The following is a 16,514-nucleotide window of genomic DNA, read 5'->3' on the forward strand; positions in this document are numbered from 1 at the left end:
ATGTGGATACCGCCAGAGAGTATAATGATAAGTGAAATAATTCAGCCAGAAAAGACAAATACCATGTCATTTCACACATGCATGAAATTTAAGAAATAAAACCAACAGCGAGCAAAAGGAAAAAAATAAGAGGGAGGAGAAATCAAGAAACAGACTCTTAATTACAGAGAACAAACTGATGGTTACCAGAGAGAAGGGAAGTGTGGGGATAGGTTAAATATGTGATGGGGATTAAACAGGGCACTTGTGATGAGCACCAGAGGGTGTTGAATAGAAGTACTGAATCATTATATTGTACACCCGAAACTAATATAATACTGTGTTAACTGGAAGTAAAATAAAAACTTTAAAAACAACTTAAAAAGAAAGGACTTTGAAGAGATTTAACATACTACAACCATGTGGATCTTAAAGCCAATTAACTCTAAATACATAATTAAAATATTTTTTTAAAAAGATACAGTATAAACTTTTTGAAGTGTTAGTAGTGACAATTTTCTTAATAATTTTTTACACCTATGTTTTATAAAAGAGTAGTATTTATAATATCTTCCCAGCAAAGATGGGCTCTTGGCAAGTAACAGCTGAAAGTTACCTGTGCACAAGCACATGTATATCTTTGTGTGTATTCAGATACACACAACATATATATTATACAAAATAAATAACACTGACACTGTTTTAAAGTATTTTCAAAAGCATCACTCACTTCATCCTCAACAATTCCAGAACAGTGGACTCCCAGACTAAAGTTATTATAGTTGTATTTTATAGATCATGTGAGCAGAAAAAATAAATTCTTAAAGTTTTCACATTTTTCCCAAACTGAAACAGTTCAAGGTTGTCACAAAAGCTAAAGAGGGGTGTCTGGGTGGCTCAGTCAGTTAAGCATCAAACCCTTGATTTCAGCTCAGGTCATAGACTCATAGTTCATGACATCACGTTGGGTTCTGTGCTGGTAGTATGGAGCCTGCTTGGGATTCTCTCTCCCTCTCTCTCTGTCTCTGCCCCTCCCCAACTCATGCCCACCCATGCTCTCCTTCTCTCTGTCTCTCTCAAAATAAAAAAAAATTAAAAAAAAAAAAAAGCAAAAGAAACAAACCACAGTTTTTAGTAAATTTTATGTCTAAACTCAAAAATAGTTGCATATTAAGACTGATAGATTACACTTCAATAAAAAGTTGACTAAAATAAATATTTGACTGAATAGTTTACCCTCAAATCCTGTAGGAACAGTAGCCAAAACTGCATTTTTCTTGAATAATAAAATACTAGAATTTACTAAAGGCCTATTGCCTCCTAATTTTTCTTGGTCCTAGAAATTTCTTGCTCCAAATATAGTACTACAAGAATTATAAATAATAAACCAAGAAAGAATCCAGGCTATGGTAATAAGCCTTGTAATACTCTTTTGACTTCTTAATCTAACCGCAACTGAAACAAGTAATTATATTTTGAAAAAAATGTACTGTTATAATAAGTTAATATGTGCTATCAACATTTTAAATGCTTTTATTGTTATGACGGTCAACAAAACCTTTTTAAAATCACGGCACCGATTCCAGACTGATTTTTTCCCCAAGTGCAGACTGAAGGCTGTTTGGCCAATTTGAGAAAGGTGTCCACGAGTTGCTGTTTCTGTCCATTGGGATTCACCAAGTGGAAGGTCTTGGCCAGGGTTTTTAGTTCAGGAGCAGAAAGCAGTTCAAGCACTTCAGAGAGTTCTTGCAACTCAGACTCTGAAATGGATTTAAAAAAAAGAAAAAAAGTTAAACATAGTTTTAAGGAATTTTACTATTTTCTAGCTCTATTTAAGAAGAATGAAATTTAGTTATATGCAAATATAATGGAATTCTACTGCAGAAATTGTAATTAGTTTGCCAAAGCAATTATTAAAGAATATAGAGGGGCACTTGGGTGGCTCAGTTGGTTAAGCGTCTGGCTCTTGATTTCAGCTCAGGTCATGATCTCATGGTTTGTGAGGTTCTGTGCTGACAGCCTGGAGTCTGCTTGGGATTCTCTCTCCCTACCTCTCAGCCCCTCCTTCTCCCACCCCTTGCACGTATGCACACATGCTCTCTCTCAAAATAAATAAAACACAAAAAAAAAGAATATGGAAAATAGATACCTCATAAAAGTTATAAATTAATAGAATTTCTCACTAAAAAACAAAGGAAAATAAAATAAAGACACATATGGATAGTCATTATAGCTTGCACATTCTCCTTAAAAACTCACTGGTATATTTGCTCTCGGATTACAAACCCTTCAAATGGACCTCTCCCAAAGCTGACCATCAGCTCTCCTCCCTCCCCACAGGCCTCTTCATGGATTCACTCACTCAACATACATGGATATGTCTGCTATTATAGGCCCCAGACATCACCCTAGACCCAGGATGCAGCTGAATCAGACTTGGCTGGTATCTGCCTTCTAGGCATTTACAGCTTAGGGCAGTGCCTTTTTCCTCCACTCAGCAAGTACTTAGTGGGTGTACACTGCATGCCAAGTAATCTTCTATGGCCCAGGGCACACTACAATGACCAAAACAAGTCCTGGTCCACAAGGAGCTCAGCTCCTAGCATAATAAGCAAGTATATATGTCAGGTGGGGTAACGGTTATAATGAAAATAAAACTGGTTATGGCCAAGCAAACATGGCAGGGAGCAAGTGGTCAGGCAAATGTCTGATGACGTGACACAGAGCACAGCTGGATGAAATGAGCCGTGTGGCAGCAAGTACAAGGCTCTGAAAGAGGAGTGCACTCAGCATGCTGAAGAACACCGAGGAGCGCTCTGTGGCCATGACAGAGCAGGAGGGGCAGCCAGAGCCAGGTCCCACAGGGTTGTGCAGATCGAGGGCAAAACTCAGACTTGACTGAGTGCAACAGTGAGCCACAGGGGTTCTGGTTCTGTTGCCTAAAGGTCGTTTAAAGGTAAGTCAAGGCTCACCTGCAGCGGTCACCTGGCATGCCTGTTAAACTTGTGGATTTATGAATCTTCATCAAATCCTCCACGTGGGGACAGGAGCTCCCAGGTGACACTATGGCACTGACGCGTGGGAAGCAGTGCTCCAAGCAGGGGTCCGAGTCCCACTGCCTAATCCTTCACGTTCAAGCCTCTTTACTGAGCATCTATGTCTTCCCCCAGGACCACCACATCACCTAACCTCACTTTACTAACTGCTCTCCACTACAAACCACCACACAGAAACCACCTGGCTTTGGCTTGATTTGCTTATTTCAGTCTACACTGTCAGCAACTACTGAAGACTCACATTCTTCCTCCACCTACGTTTCCAGTACAACACTGCATTCAGTACAGGTAGGTGCTTAATGAATCTACTGACAAGACAACCATAGTTATCTAATAGTCTCATAGGCCTAAGTCAATGAACTTCTGAGGCAATCAACTTATAAACTATAAGAGCTGTATATGCGTGCATATAGGGGTAGATGAAGCTTTTAGAGGCAATATTAACTTCAAGCAAGCCAGCTTTATTCTATCACAAAGATAAGGCATCTGAATGAGTCAGATTCTTGCTGGAAGGTGAGAGCTGAGAAGGGATGAGTTTCTTCAGTGGACCACGGCCACCTATCTATCCAGAGAGGACTTTATCATCCTAAATACGAAACAGCCAAGAAAACAACAGTGGTCTTCACACAGGCTAAGAATGGCTTTAACATGAATAATCTGTTGTCCTAAGGTTAAAAATTCAATTAAAAAAAAATTACTATTTACCAGGCACCAACCAGGAGATGACACCATCCTGGTATCACCATCATTCTGCAGAAACTTAGTTATTCGTGTCATATTTTCATTTTACATTTCCTTTGACTAATCATACCTGTCTGCAGAAAGCCTGCTTGCTGCAATTCTCCAATCACAGGTGTTAAGTCAGGAGCAATCTCTTCATATTCCAATTTATTCATCTTAATCCAGCCAAATTTACGTTGAAAAAGTCTTACGTATAACTTCTGACCACTAGCTGCAAGAAAAGTCGTGAAAACTCTCTTCTCAAAACAACATACAAACATTCACTTTTTAAAACTGAATACAACATATTCTATTAGAAATACACTTATGCTTACTCAACTGATCACCCAAGAACATCTTTTTCTTCCTTTGGAAAATACAATTTATTTCATATAGAAGTCCCCATGGAGATGTCTCCTTGTCCTGTGTGCCTGCCACCATAGGACAATAAGAATATCCAGGATGGGACCAGCCCTGCCACTTCTGAATTATACAAATCTATGAACCTTACCGAGACTCCATTTTCTCTTCTGTTAAAAAAGTGGGGGTGGGATGGGGCAATAACACCATCTTCCCAATGTTGCTGAAAAGATTAAACAAGATGAGGCGTTCGATGATTGGTGTATAAACAACAAAAAATCTCCAAAGTTGGTCATGGTTATTGGCCATTTTAAAACTTCTAAGTACCAGGTTTCCCATTGTCTAGCCACCAACATTTTTACTCCATCAGAGAAGCCCTACCCAGAATTCCAGTTATGTTATTCTCCGCTTTCAGCTTAATATGAACGATTGTATCGTTGGCTGAAAATAATCTGAAAAGATTTTCAAAATTCGTCTAGCATTGGTAGGGCAGCCATCTCTAACTTGGTGATCTTGGCTAAGTTATTTAATTAACCTGGTCAGTTTTCCTGTTATCTGGATTATCTTCAAATTTCTGCCAATTCTAAAATGGTGTAACTGTATTTCTTAAATCTTCAACTCCCCACCCCCCTTTTTTTCCTTAAAGAGGAAAATTCAATTAGCAGTACTTATTTTCACATAGAGACACTGAAGATTATTCTCTGTGGGGAGCCATACACAAGAATCTGCAGAAATTCCATTCAGGGAACTATTCATTCTTCTCAATTATACAGAAGTACAGAGCCATGGACTACTCAAATGCTCACATGAATACAACCAGTACCCAACTAAAGATCTGTAACTTCCATGGACAGAAGAGTCAATGTGGTGTCATTCATGTCCATGTTCTGGTGAGGACAGCATAAGTAGAGACTGAGGCTGTGAGGATAATTAATGCAACTGTGCCTAGAGAAGTATTACTCGCATGTCAAAGCAATACTAAGAATACCGTAATTCCATTGTGTGCATTTAAAACAAAAACCCTTCTCTTGAACATTCCTGGCAATGTTTAAGATTTTTTTTTTAACTCTACTGAAGAGTCCAACCTGACTACAAATTATGGGAGGTCAGTGTAGCTCCCAAGTAAGCGTTTCCTACCTCAGAAGGGACTCAGTTCCATAAAGCCATCATGGCCCTTTGGATTAGCAATGCAACAAGGGTGGCTTTTGCTCCAAATGTGCACTATCGGCTCAGAGCCACCACTGGCTGCCAAGGAACTGAGGCATAGACCATTATTTTTAAATGCACCAATTTAGCCTGAAAGTTTCCAATTCCTCCACACCCTGACCTTAAAAGGCAGAGTCAAAAAACCTAAAATTGAAGGAAAAAATAAGCCTTAATATACTTTGGTTTGTTCTTTCCTGTATTTTACTTCAGTTTTGAGAAAATGGTGTGTAAAAACAATAAAACAACCTAAATTAAGCTTGATTACACGCTCAAAAGCAAAGAATACTTTTCTAAGTCACAAAGGTTATTTTTTTTAACCTGGAAAAGGCTGTTTTACAACCATCAAATATACATATAAAGGAAAAACAGATGCTTCCATTATAACCAAATTACAGCTTGTAAGGATGATACTGCAGAAGCAGACATCACCGAACACAAAATCTCTTTTTCATGCATGTTCTTCTCAAACCTTGTGGCTGGCTGATTCCCAGGAGCATTCCCAGAGGACTCACAGAACCACACTGACTCCTTGTGGTCATTAGGTTACTGCCCAAATCAGGCCAGCAAATGGAAAACAAAAACTTGAAAGCACACGAGCTTGATACCTGATAATTGATGAAATTTAGTTACAATTCCCCTCTCATGTTCATCAAAGAGCATCCTATCTTCTTCATTCTCAAATACAGCTCTCAGCACCACGAGGAAACTCCGAAGGTAGTAAGGATGACTTGGTGGTACTGTAACTGTTTTACCAGGAACATCACAGCTTGACCCCTGCTCCAAAGGAATTCCACAAGTGATTTCATTCTTTAAGTCACTGTCACCTTCCTGAGAAAGGTCCTGGATGTTATGCCCTTTAGAATCATCATGTGTAGGACTATCAGACTTTGCCTCCCAATTTGACAACTGTGTTTTAGTTTCTGAAGCAACAGTCACTTTCACTTCTTCACAACTACCTGCCTCGCATTTTTCAACATCTTGATTATCTACTCCTTTGATGCTCTCCCACTTTGCAAGACTGTGCTCTGAAGTAGACTTCAATGTATTCCCAAGAGTTAAATCTGGTGAAAATAACATAGCAGCATTATCTGAGAAGGCAGGGCCAAGGGGTGATCTCTCATATTCCTGGGTAGCCTTTTGGCTTTCAGCTTCCATTATTTTTGTGCCTTCTACAGTATGTTCAGGTGTACTCTGCTCCTTAAGAGAATCACAGGCAAACACATTTTCCTTTTGAGAACTGTTCTCCAAAATTTGATCCTTGTCCTCAGTCTCTGAACAGTTATCAACCAGGGTCCTAACCATTGTGAATGAGGAACTCTGTGGACTCTTATTGGCAAATTCCTCTTTCTTATCTATTGCTCTTTTAGCCTCTGTGTATCTTCTGGACAATTTAGATGACAGGCTTCCCAAAGTAATGACTTTCACATTATGATGTCTCAGCTTATCTTGATTTTTGCACCCCAAATCATCATTATTTTTAAAGTAGGGGCTGGTCTGCTGTTTTACGCCCATTTTTGCTGAATCACTTTGGTCAGGGGTTAAACTTATCTTTGATGGTGACAACTTTCCTGGCGTTACATCTTCTAACACAATATTGGTTAAATCTACTGTAGGCACATGTGAATTTGTTAAGTCAACATGCCTCTGATCAACTGGAGTGATGTCATCATTGTTAGCACACTTTTCATCAAGATGCCGGTTTAAATCATATCTCTGCACCATTTTACTACAAACAGGGCAGGCAAGCTTAGCAGGTGGTGCATTGTTAAAAAATGAAATAATAGAGTTACATTCTTTTGTTTTAGTTTTACTGGCTGATAAACTTCTACGAGGTCTTTTCTTCGCAGGAGCTTTCCCTTCTGACATCATGAGTATTAGAAAAACTAGGTGTTTCCAGTAGTAAAACCCAGGATATCACTGGAAAAAGACAACAATGGTTTACTTTTACTTCCCTGTCTTGAAACAATACAAAGGGGGATTCTATTTGGCTTCATGTTTTTCATTTAGTCAATTTCTTCTTCCTACAAAATAAAACACATGTGGATTAAAAACACTTTAATGAATTCAACAACAGAGTGGAAAACAGTAAAACGTGCAATGGCAGTATCCCTTGAGAGAAGGAAAACCCTGGGCTTGGCACAGAAGACCCAAGGCTCTACTCCCAGCTCTACACGCAATCTCCGTGTGACCCTTACCCATAAAATGACGGCAATAGGCTCCGCAGGGATATTTTCTCAGACTTAAGATCTAAAATTACCCATTTTTTAAAAGGGAAAATTTGACTATTCCAGATCCCCCTTTGAAAACTACTGCATCAGTGGCTTTTTCCGGGCCAGAGAATGCCTGTCTGCCCGATCCCCGGAGTCATTCCGGCCTCACTGCCCTGCACGGATAAACTCCACCGCCCCCCCACCCCCACCCCAAGTCACAGACATCTGTCAACACGCATGGGTCCCCCGTGCAGCTATGGCCACCGCACCTCTGAGGCTCGGGGGAGGACGATCCCACTGGGGCCGCGTGCGCGCACGTGGGACGCGCACCTAGGCTCCGCCAAGGTGCCCGCCCTGTCGCCCTCTTTCACCCTCCCTCCCCGCCGCCCCTAGCCGCCCGCGGTCTCCCCTCCCGCGCGCCGGCCTGCCGGCGACCCCGGCCGGCCACCCCACTCCTCCCACCGGGCTCCGCGCGCCCAGGCATTCCCAGCCGATCCCCGCATCTCGGCTCGCCATAGGCTCAGCAAGTGGAGGCCCGAGTGATCGATCCCTCTTTCCTTCCAGGTTAAAGGCTCCTTCCATCCATAGTGACCGAGTCCAGCCGAGCGGTGCAGGGAGGTCCGGGAGCCTCCACTCTCCACGCCTGGAGACCCTTGCACGTGCACTCGGAGGGAGCCCCTGGCATCAGTCGTTGGGAAGGTTGCCCGTGGGGGCCGCGCTCAGCGTCAGAAGGGGCTTGCTGGGAGCAGATGCACAGGGGGCTCCACCGACCCGGCGCCCGCGAGTTCGCGCGGTGGGCTCAGTAGCTGGGCATTCCCAAAGATGAGCTGCTCGCCGCCTTGCTAGATGTGAATAACCTCCAGAGCAAAGGAACAATAAAACGAAGTCAAGTCGTTAGGGAGCAGTGAATTGGGGGTGTTCATTACTTCCGTTTTTCATATGGTTTAATTGTGAAGCCATGCAGTTAAATGTATAATAACATATTTAACGGGGCGCCTGAGTGGCTCAGTCGGTTAAGCATCAGACTTCGGCTCAGGCCATGATCTCGAGGTTCGTGGGTTTGAGCCCCGTGTTGGACTCTGTGCTGACAGCTCTGAGCCTGGAGTCTGCTTCGGATTCTGTGTCTCCCCCTCTCTTTGCCCCTCCCATGCTCATGCTCTGTCTCTATCTCTTAATAATAAATAAACGTTAAAATTTTTTGAAAAAAAAATTAGATATTTAAGAACAGAAATTGGTAACTGAAAGATAAAGTGTATCACTCAGCTCTTCAGCACGGTTACCAGCTGGTTCCAGCATCCCCATGAATGACCCAGAATGTAAGCAGAAATTTCTGAGTACAGGGGGCACTTTACCAGTGTGGTCCTTTACCAGTGCTCTCCACAGTGGTCAGCACTGTGTAATTACTCTGTAAATACATATCGAATGAATATGGATAAATGAACAAGTCAAAGAGAAAAGGAACATGAATAAGGAATTCACCAACAAATATGTATTAAGTGCCTACCTCATGTTCTTGATGCTCAAAATATGGCAGCGAACAGAAATGAGGAATAGGGGGTGGGGGGAGTCCCCTGCCTTCATGGAGAATATATTCTGGTGAAGAAAGACAAAACAATAAATAATGTAGAGAATTAAGGGGGAGAACTTCGAAAAAAAACTGGGAACATCAGGGTGAGGATGGAGATGAGAATTACAGTATGAAAGAGTGGTAAGGAAAGGCTCCACAGAAAAGGTAATCTTTGAGCAGACTTGAAGGAAGTAAGGCAGTGAATACTTGAGAGGAGAGAACTGTAGGCAGATGAAACAGCAACAGCCTCTCCCTGAGGTAGAAGCTTGCCTAGCAAAAACACCAAGAAGGCCAAGACAACTCACTGGAGCAGAAGTGAAGTGAGATAGGTAGCAGAGAGAGGGCAGATCATGTAGGGTAACAAACATTTTCTGTAAAGGGCCAGGTAGTAAATATTTTAGGCTTTGTTGGCCATGGGATCTCTGGTCACACTGCTGTTGTAGTGTGAAAGCAGGCATAGACAATACGTAACATAAAAGTGTGTGGCTGTGTTCCAATAAAACTTTATTTATAAGTAGCTGACCAGATTTGGCCTCTGCTATAGTCTGCTGACCTTTAATAAAAGGGCTTACTGGACATATGGATATTAGCATTTACTTTGAGTAATATAGAGGAAACATTCTGCATGTTGTGTTAAGCACAGATGTTGGGGAGCAGGGACTGAAAGCAGGAGTGGAAGCAGGGAACACAGAAAGCTAATGAAGTAATCCCAGGAGAGATGATAGTGGCTTGGGTCAGAGTGCTAGTGTTGCAGTTGATAAGAAATAGCAAGATTCTGGATACATTTAGTAGGTATAACCAATGAACAATTTGTTCATGGTACAGGATGTTAAGGTATGAGGGAAGGAAAAAACTGTTCTATCAACTAGAAGGATGGAAGGGAATAAATCAAGAGTTTAGTTTCAGACATGTGTCTTAGTCCATTCAGGCCACTTACAGACTGGATGGCTTATAAATAATAGAAATTTATTATTCACATTTCTATTGGCTAGAAGTCCAAGATCACGGTGCCAACACAATCAAGTGCTTCTTCTGGATCCCAGGCTTCTTGTTTTATCCTCACATGGTGTAAGGGGCTAGGGAGCCCTGTAGAGCCTGTTTTATAAGATCACTAATCCCATACATGAGGTTTCTACTCTCATGACACAATCACTTCCATATCCTAATACCATTACACTGGGGTTTGGCATTTCAACATGAATTTGGGGTAGAAGAGGCTTCCTCTTCACCCCAGGCAGGGGTGCCTGGGTGGCTCAGTCAGTTAAGTGTCTGACTTCGGCTTGGGTCATGATCTCATGGTTCGTGGGTTTGAGCCCCACATCCAGCTCTGTGCTGACAGCTCAGAGCCTGGAGCCTGCTTCGGATTCTGTGTCTGTCTCTCTCTTTGCCCCTCCCCCACTCACGTTCTCTGTCTCTCTCAAAAATAAACATTAAAAAAAAAAAAAAAAAGAGGAAGGGCAGACCCAAATGTTCAGACCATGGCAACATGTAAGTTTGAAATGCCAGTTAGACATTGTTGTGGATGAAAAGACACATGAATTTATTAATGAAATAAGATCAGGAGATAAAAATTTGGGAGTCATCAGGATTTATACAGTATTAATATATGGCACTAAGGAGTGACTACAAATAGAGAATTAAAAGGTCGGGAAGACTTGGGGCGCCTGGATGACGCAGTTGGTTAAGCTGTTGACTCTTTGTTTCTGCTCAGGTCATGATCTTACAGTTCGTGAGTTTGAGCCCTGCATTGGTCTCCTCAATGATAGCACAGAGCCTGCTTGGGAGTCTCTCTCTCCCTCTCTCTCTCTCTCTACCCCTCCCTCTCTCTCACAAAATAAATAAATAAACTTTTAAAAAAAAATCTATAAAAGTTCAGGAAGACCTAACACTACAATAAAAAGAGGGGAGATGAGAGTGCCAGCAAAGGAGTCTGAGAAGTTACCAGTGAGGAAGAAGGAAAACACTTGGCATCCAGAAAACCAAGTGAATCATGTGTATTGAGGATTGGGGGATATCAGATGCACCTAGAGTGGAAGTAAGATGAATGTTGAGAACAACCATTACATCTAGCAATGTGGAAGTCATTTGGTAACTTTGACAAAAGCTATTGTGGAACAGTGAAATGATTGAATAGGATTCAGGAAAGAAAGGGGAGACAGGAATTGGAGACAATGCAGGAACCCATTCAGACCCCCAGAGCTGGTATGAAGATTATTTTAAGCTGAAGGCATCAGCGGATACAGAAAGAAGCCTTTTTGGAGCTTCCCTTATCTGACTACAAGAGACTTCTAGGAAGTAAGGCTGCCATAAATTCCCTCTTTGAGGGGTAGATGAGGGTGGACTTTCATTACCAGGAAGGAGACCTAGAATATATCTACCATAAATTCTCTCTCCAGGGGAATCTTATGGCCATGGAGACGGAAAAAACCCCACACCTGCATGAACAAGCATTATCACAAACTTTCTTATCTCCCATTTGTTCTTCTAGAAACCCAGGTGCTCTTCCCCCAAAGGCTTTTTCTACCCCTCTTTTTTTCCCCTACTAACTTTAACCATTTATCAAGCTACTTCTTTTGTAAGCTCCCATAATTTTTCTTTCCAATCTTCTTCTGTCAGGTGAATTCACAGGCCCCCAGACAATAAACCTAAGAGGGCAGAGGAAACGTTTTTCCTCTCCAACAACAGTAAATGTAGAGGTTTCGTACTGAAGGAGAGCAGCGAGGTATAGCCAAAGCTAAGGGGGGAAGTGAGGTTGAGTTTTGTTTATTTAATATGGAAAAATAACAATGTGCTTATATGCTGATAGGAATACTCAGGTGGAGTAAAATATGAAGCAGGAGAGAGAAGACTTGCTGGAGGAATATTCTTAGGTAAGTGAGGGGATAGGATACAGGTTGCAAGTGAAGGGGTTGGCCAAGTAATGAAATAGCACAGCACAACAAAATCCCAAAGTATTTATGGGAATGCAATAAATCCAGTACTCAACACAGTAAATGTTGTAGGGTACTGAGGAAAATCTGACTAGTCAATAAATGGTTTTTGAGAACAGGTTTCCTACGTGGAAAAATGAAACTGGATCCCTACCTCACACCAAATAAATACACAGATTAAGGCTAAATAGATTAAAGTAACAATTGTGAAAAGCAAAGCTTCAAAACTTTTGGAATACAGGCATTTTTCAGAGATATGGGTTGGGTTCCAGACGACCAAAATAAAGTGAATATCACAATAAAGCAAATGAAATGAATTTTTTGGTTCCTTGATGCATATAAAAATTATGTTTACACTACACTGCAGTCCATTAAGTGTAAAAGAACATTATGTATTAAAAAAACATGTAATACCTTAATTTAAAAATACTTTACTGCTGGGGCATGGGTGGCTCAGTCAGTTAAGCATCTGATTCTTCATTTCGGGTTCAGGTCATGATCTCACGGTTCATGAGATCGAGCCCTGTGTCAAGCTTTGTGTTGACAGTGTGGAGCCTGTTCAGATTCTCTCTGTCCCTCTCTCTGCCTCTTCCTCACTTGCACTCTCTCTCTCTCTCTCTCAAAATAAATAAACATTAAAAAATACTTTATTTTTGGGGCGCCTGGGTGGCGCAGTCGGTTAAGCGTCCGGCTTCAGCCAGGTCACGATCTCGCGGTCCGTGAGTTCGAGCCCCGCGTCAGGCTCTGGGCTGATGGCTCGGAGCCTGGAGCCTGTTTCCGATTCTGTGTCTCCCTCTCTCTCTGCCCCTCCCCCGTTCATGCTCTGTCTCTCTCTGTCCCAAAAATAAATAAAAAACGTTGAAAAAAAAAATTAAAAAAAAATACTTTATTTTTAAAAAATGCTAACCATCATCTGATCTTTCAGGGAGTCATAATCACTGATCAGAGATCACCATAACAAATACAATAATGAAAAAGTTTGAAATATTGTGAAAGTTACCAAAATGTGATCCAGAGACGTGAAATGAGCAAATGCTATAGACTTGCTCGACACAAGGCTGCCACAAACCTTGAATTTGTAAAAAACACAGTATCTGCGAAGTACAATAAAGTGAAGGGCAGTTAACATGAGATATGCCTGAAGAGGAGATCATTTTATTATCTTGAAGGTATTATAGGATTCCTTAAATAAGAGAAAAACTGCTACTGTAAAGTAAGAGATTGATAAATATGGCTATAGTTAAATTAAGAACTTTCTAATAATGGCCATTTCTATTTCTAGCAATGGCTGTGTAGCTTATATTTTACTGGGCTAAAATACTGCATATCACAAGCATGAACAATGTAAAAATTATAAACAATATAAAAATTACAGAAATAAATGTTTGGTGACAATTTTAAACAAATTATAAGCAATTGCAAAGTGCAAAACACCAAAGCCTATTCGAAAACATTGGAGAATGACCAAAAGTAGTCTGAAATTGGAAGGCCAGTAGCAAAAACAATAACAATCCATTGTAGGATTTGACATACCTAGATGAATTATAGATTACAACAACAGCAAAAAGGATGAGAGTGCAAATGTAACTATATTGCTGCAATAGTCTTACATTTTATATGAAGTGGTAAAATATTAACTCTAAGTAGACTGTTTTTAAACTTTTTTAAATTTTTATTTATTTTTGAGAGACAGAGAGAGACGGAGTGCAAGTAGGGGAGGGGCAGAGAGAGAGGGAGACACAGAATCTGAAGCAGGCTCCAGGCTCTGAGCTGTCAGCACAGAGTTCGACTCAGGGCTCGAACTTACTAGCTGTGAGATTATAACCTGAGCCAAAGTCGGCTCCCCAATCAATTGAGCCATCCAGGAGCCCCTCTAAGTAGACTGTTTTAAGTTAAGGATGCATACTGTAATTCCTAAACAACTGAAATTAATGCAATGTAGAGTTAATACATTAAGGGAGAAATTCAAATAGAATATTAACATATTTGATTTAAAAAGTAGAAAAAGAGGAAGAGACAATAAAATTAGAAGAGACAAAGAGAGGGGTGCCTAGGTGGTTCAGCCAGTGAAAAGTCCAACTTTGGCTCAGGTCACGATCTTGTGGTTCCTGAGTTCAAGCCCTGTTTCAGGTTCTGTGCTGACAGCTCAGAGCCTGGAGCCTGCTTCAGATTCTGTGTCTCCCTCTCTCTCTGCCCCTCCCCCACTCACACTCTGTCTCTCAAAAATGAATAAATGTTAAAAAAAAGAGAGACAAAAAGAAAATAAATAGCAAAATGGTAAAACCAAGTAAAACCAAACCAATAATTACATTAAATGTGCATGGACTGGGGCACCTGGGTGGCTCAGGCGGTTAAACGTCCGACTTCGGCTCAGGTCACGATCTCGCGGTCCATGAGTTCGAGCCCCACATCAGGCTCTAGGCGGATGGCTCAGAGCCTGGAGCCTGCTTCCAATTCTGTGTCTCCCTCTCTCTCTGCCCCTCTCCCGTTCATGCTCTGTCTCTCTCTGTCCCAAAAATAAATAAACGTTAAAAAAAAAATTAAAAAAAAAAATAAATAAATAAATAAATAAATGTGCATGGACTAAAAGCTCCAATTTAAAGATAGGACTTGTCAGATTAGACTCAAAATGCAATTCCTAACTATATGACATATAAGAGACCCAGGTAATTGGAAAGTAAGAGAATAGAAAAGGATATATTATTCAAACAATAATCAAAAGAGCCATAGTATTATACTGAAAGTAGACTTCAAGACAGAGAGTATTACTAGGGGTGCCTGGGTGACTCAGTTAAGTGTCCAACTTTGGCTCAGGTCACGATCTTGTGGTTCCTGAGTTCAAGCCCCGTTTCAGGTTCTGTGCTGACAGCTCAGAGCCTGGAGCCTACTTCGGATTCTGTGTCTCCCTCTCTCTGCCCCTCCCCTGTGCATGCTCTCTCTCTTTCTCCCTCTCTCAAAAATAAATAAACATTTAAAAAAAAGTTTAAAAAAAACCTTAAAAAAAAAAAAAAAAGACAGGAGTACTACCAGAAAAAAAGAGGTCATTTTATAGTCAAAAGGGTCAACTCATGGGGTGCCTCAGCTGAGGTCATGATCCCACGGTTTGTGAGTTTGAACCCGACGATGGGCTCTGTACTGACAGCTCAGAACCTGAAGCCTGCTTTGGATTCTGTCTCACTCTCTCTCTCTCTGCTCCTCCCCCACTTATACTCTGTCTCTCTCTCTTTCAAAAATAAGTAAACATAAGAAAAAAAAAAAAAAAAAAGATGGGGCACCTGGGTGGCTCAGTCAGTAAAGCAGCCGACTTCGGCTCAGGTCATGATCTCGTGGTTTGTGGGTTCAAGCCCTGCTTCGGGCTCTGTGCTGACAGCTCAGAGCCTGGAGCCTGCTTCGGATTCTGTGTCTCTCTCTCGCTCTGCCCCTCCCCTGCTTGTACTCTGTCTCTTTCTCTCAAAAATAAACATTAAAAATAATTTTTTTTTAATAAAAAAAGAAAAGATGCTTTAAAAAAAAAGGTCAACACTCATGAGAAAGACATAAACATCATAAATGAGTATGTACCTGATGGTAGGGCTTCAAAATACATGAAGCAAAAAATGACACAATTAAAGGAAGAAATAGAAAATCCACAATCATAGAGATTTTATATGCTTTTTAAAAATGTTTCTCTAATTTTATAACTAGACAAAAAAATCAGTAAGGATAACTGAACAAAAATATTAAAGCTTTGGACTAATTGAAATACAGAACACTATAGTTAACAACTGTAGAACACGTTTTTTCCTCTTCTCGGTATAAATTCACTAATTCTGAAACCACTTGCATATTCTAGCCTTGAGTAAATGAATACATATATTGAAGACAATGGGAGCAAGATTTCTCACTGTTGGAAAAGGCATTACAGACGTGGAAAGAGTGAATACTGGAATATAATCTACAGGGGCATTCGATTAGAATGAGAGGTTTGGGCATGCATTCATGTGCAGAATCTACACACACACACACAACCATAATTTCCTAGCTCTGGTGAGTGGGTCTAGTAGCAATAGTAGCAATGAGCATGCTTATTTTGCTCATCTTTGTTTTAAAATACCAGTCTCCACTAAAAGGAACCAGCGTTCTGTGGGAAAATGACCAATTCCAGGGAAAAGACAGGATATGCCTGGAACATTCAGTAGCACCAGAAAATGAGGAAGTGCTCAGAGAATAATGGGAACCTATCAGAACTCAGAACCTGGTGGCCCTCACTGTAACAAACTCAAAATGTTTTCATCTCCAGCTTCAAAGCGACAAACCGATTATCTCGAACCTCTGTATATGAGGTACTAAAGACACACCTCTGCTATGGCTTTCCTGCCAAAAGTGCATAACCTGAAATCTAATCCTGAGAAAACAGACAAATTCAATTTTGAGGGACAGTCTATATAACTGGCTTGTATACCTCAAAAACGTCATTCAAGAAAGGCAAAGAAAGCTCAGGAACTGG

General features: G+C 41.0%; 1 protein-coding gene across 9 annotated transcripts in view; it reads right to left on the reverse strand.

Moving 5' to 3' along the window:
- FAN1 (FANCD2 and FANCI associated nuclease 1) overlaps positions 1 to 8,032 on the reverse strand; it is a 33,674-nt gene extending 25,642 nt beyond the window's left edge. For 7 of the 9 annotated variants that reach the window (XM_049613970.1, XM_049613969.1, XM_049613963.1 and 4 more), the window contains exons 1-3: positions 5,927 to 7,722; positions 3,847 to 3,987; positions 1,538 to 1,739 (exon numbers count right to left, since the gene is read on the reverse strand). In XM_049613970.1, the coding sequence (XP_049469927.1) occupies positions 1,538 to 1,739; positions 3,847 to 3,987; positions 5,927 to 7,190 (1,607 nt within the window). In that variant the 5' untranslated portion in view covers positions 7,191 to 7,722. Of the gene's footprint in view, positions 1 to 1,537; positions 1,740 to 3,846; positions 3,988 to 5,926; positions 7,723 to 7,800 lie in introns of those variants that run through there. The other 2 variants (XM_049613964.1, XM_049613966.1) reach the window with 2 other exon arrangements.
- Positions 8,033 to 16,514: the final 8,482 nt, after the last annotated feature.

This window comes from Panthera uncia, assembly GCF_023721935.1.
Source record: "Panthera uncia isolate 11264 chromosome B3 unlocalized genomic scaffold, Puncia_PCG_1.0 HiC_scaffold_1, whole genome shotgun sequence".
NCBI classification, from domain to species: Eukaryota; Metazoa; Chordata; class Mammalia; order Carnivora; family Felidae; genus Panthera; species Panthera uncia.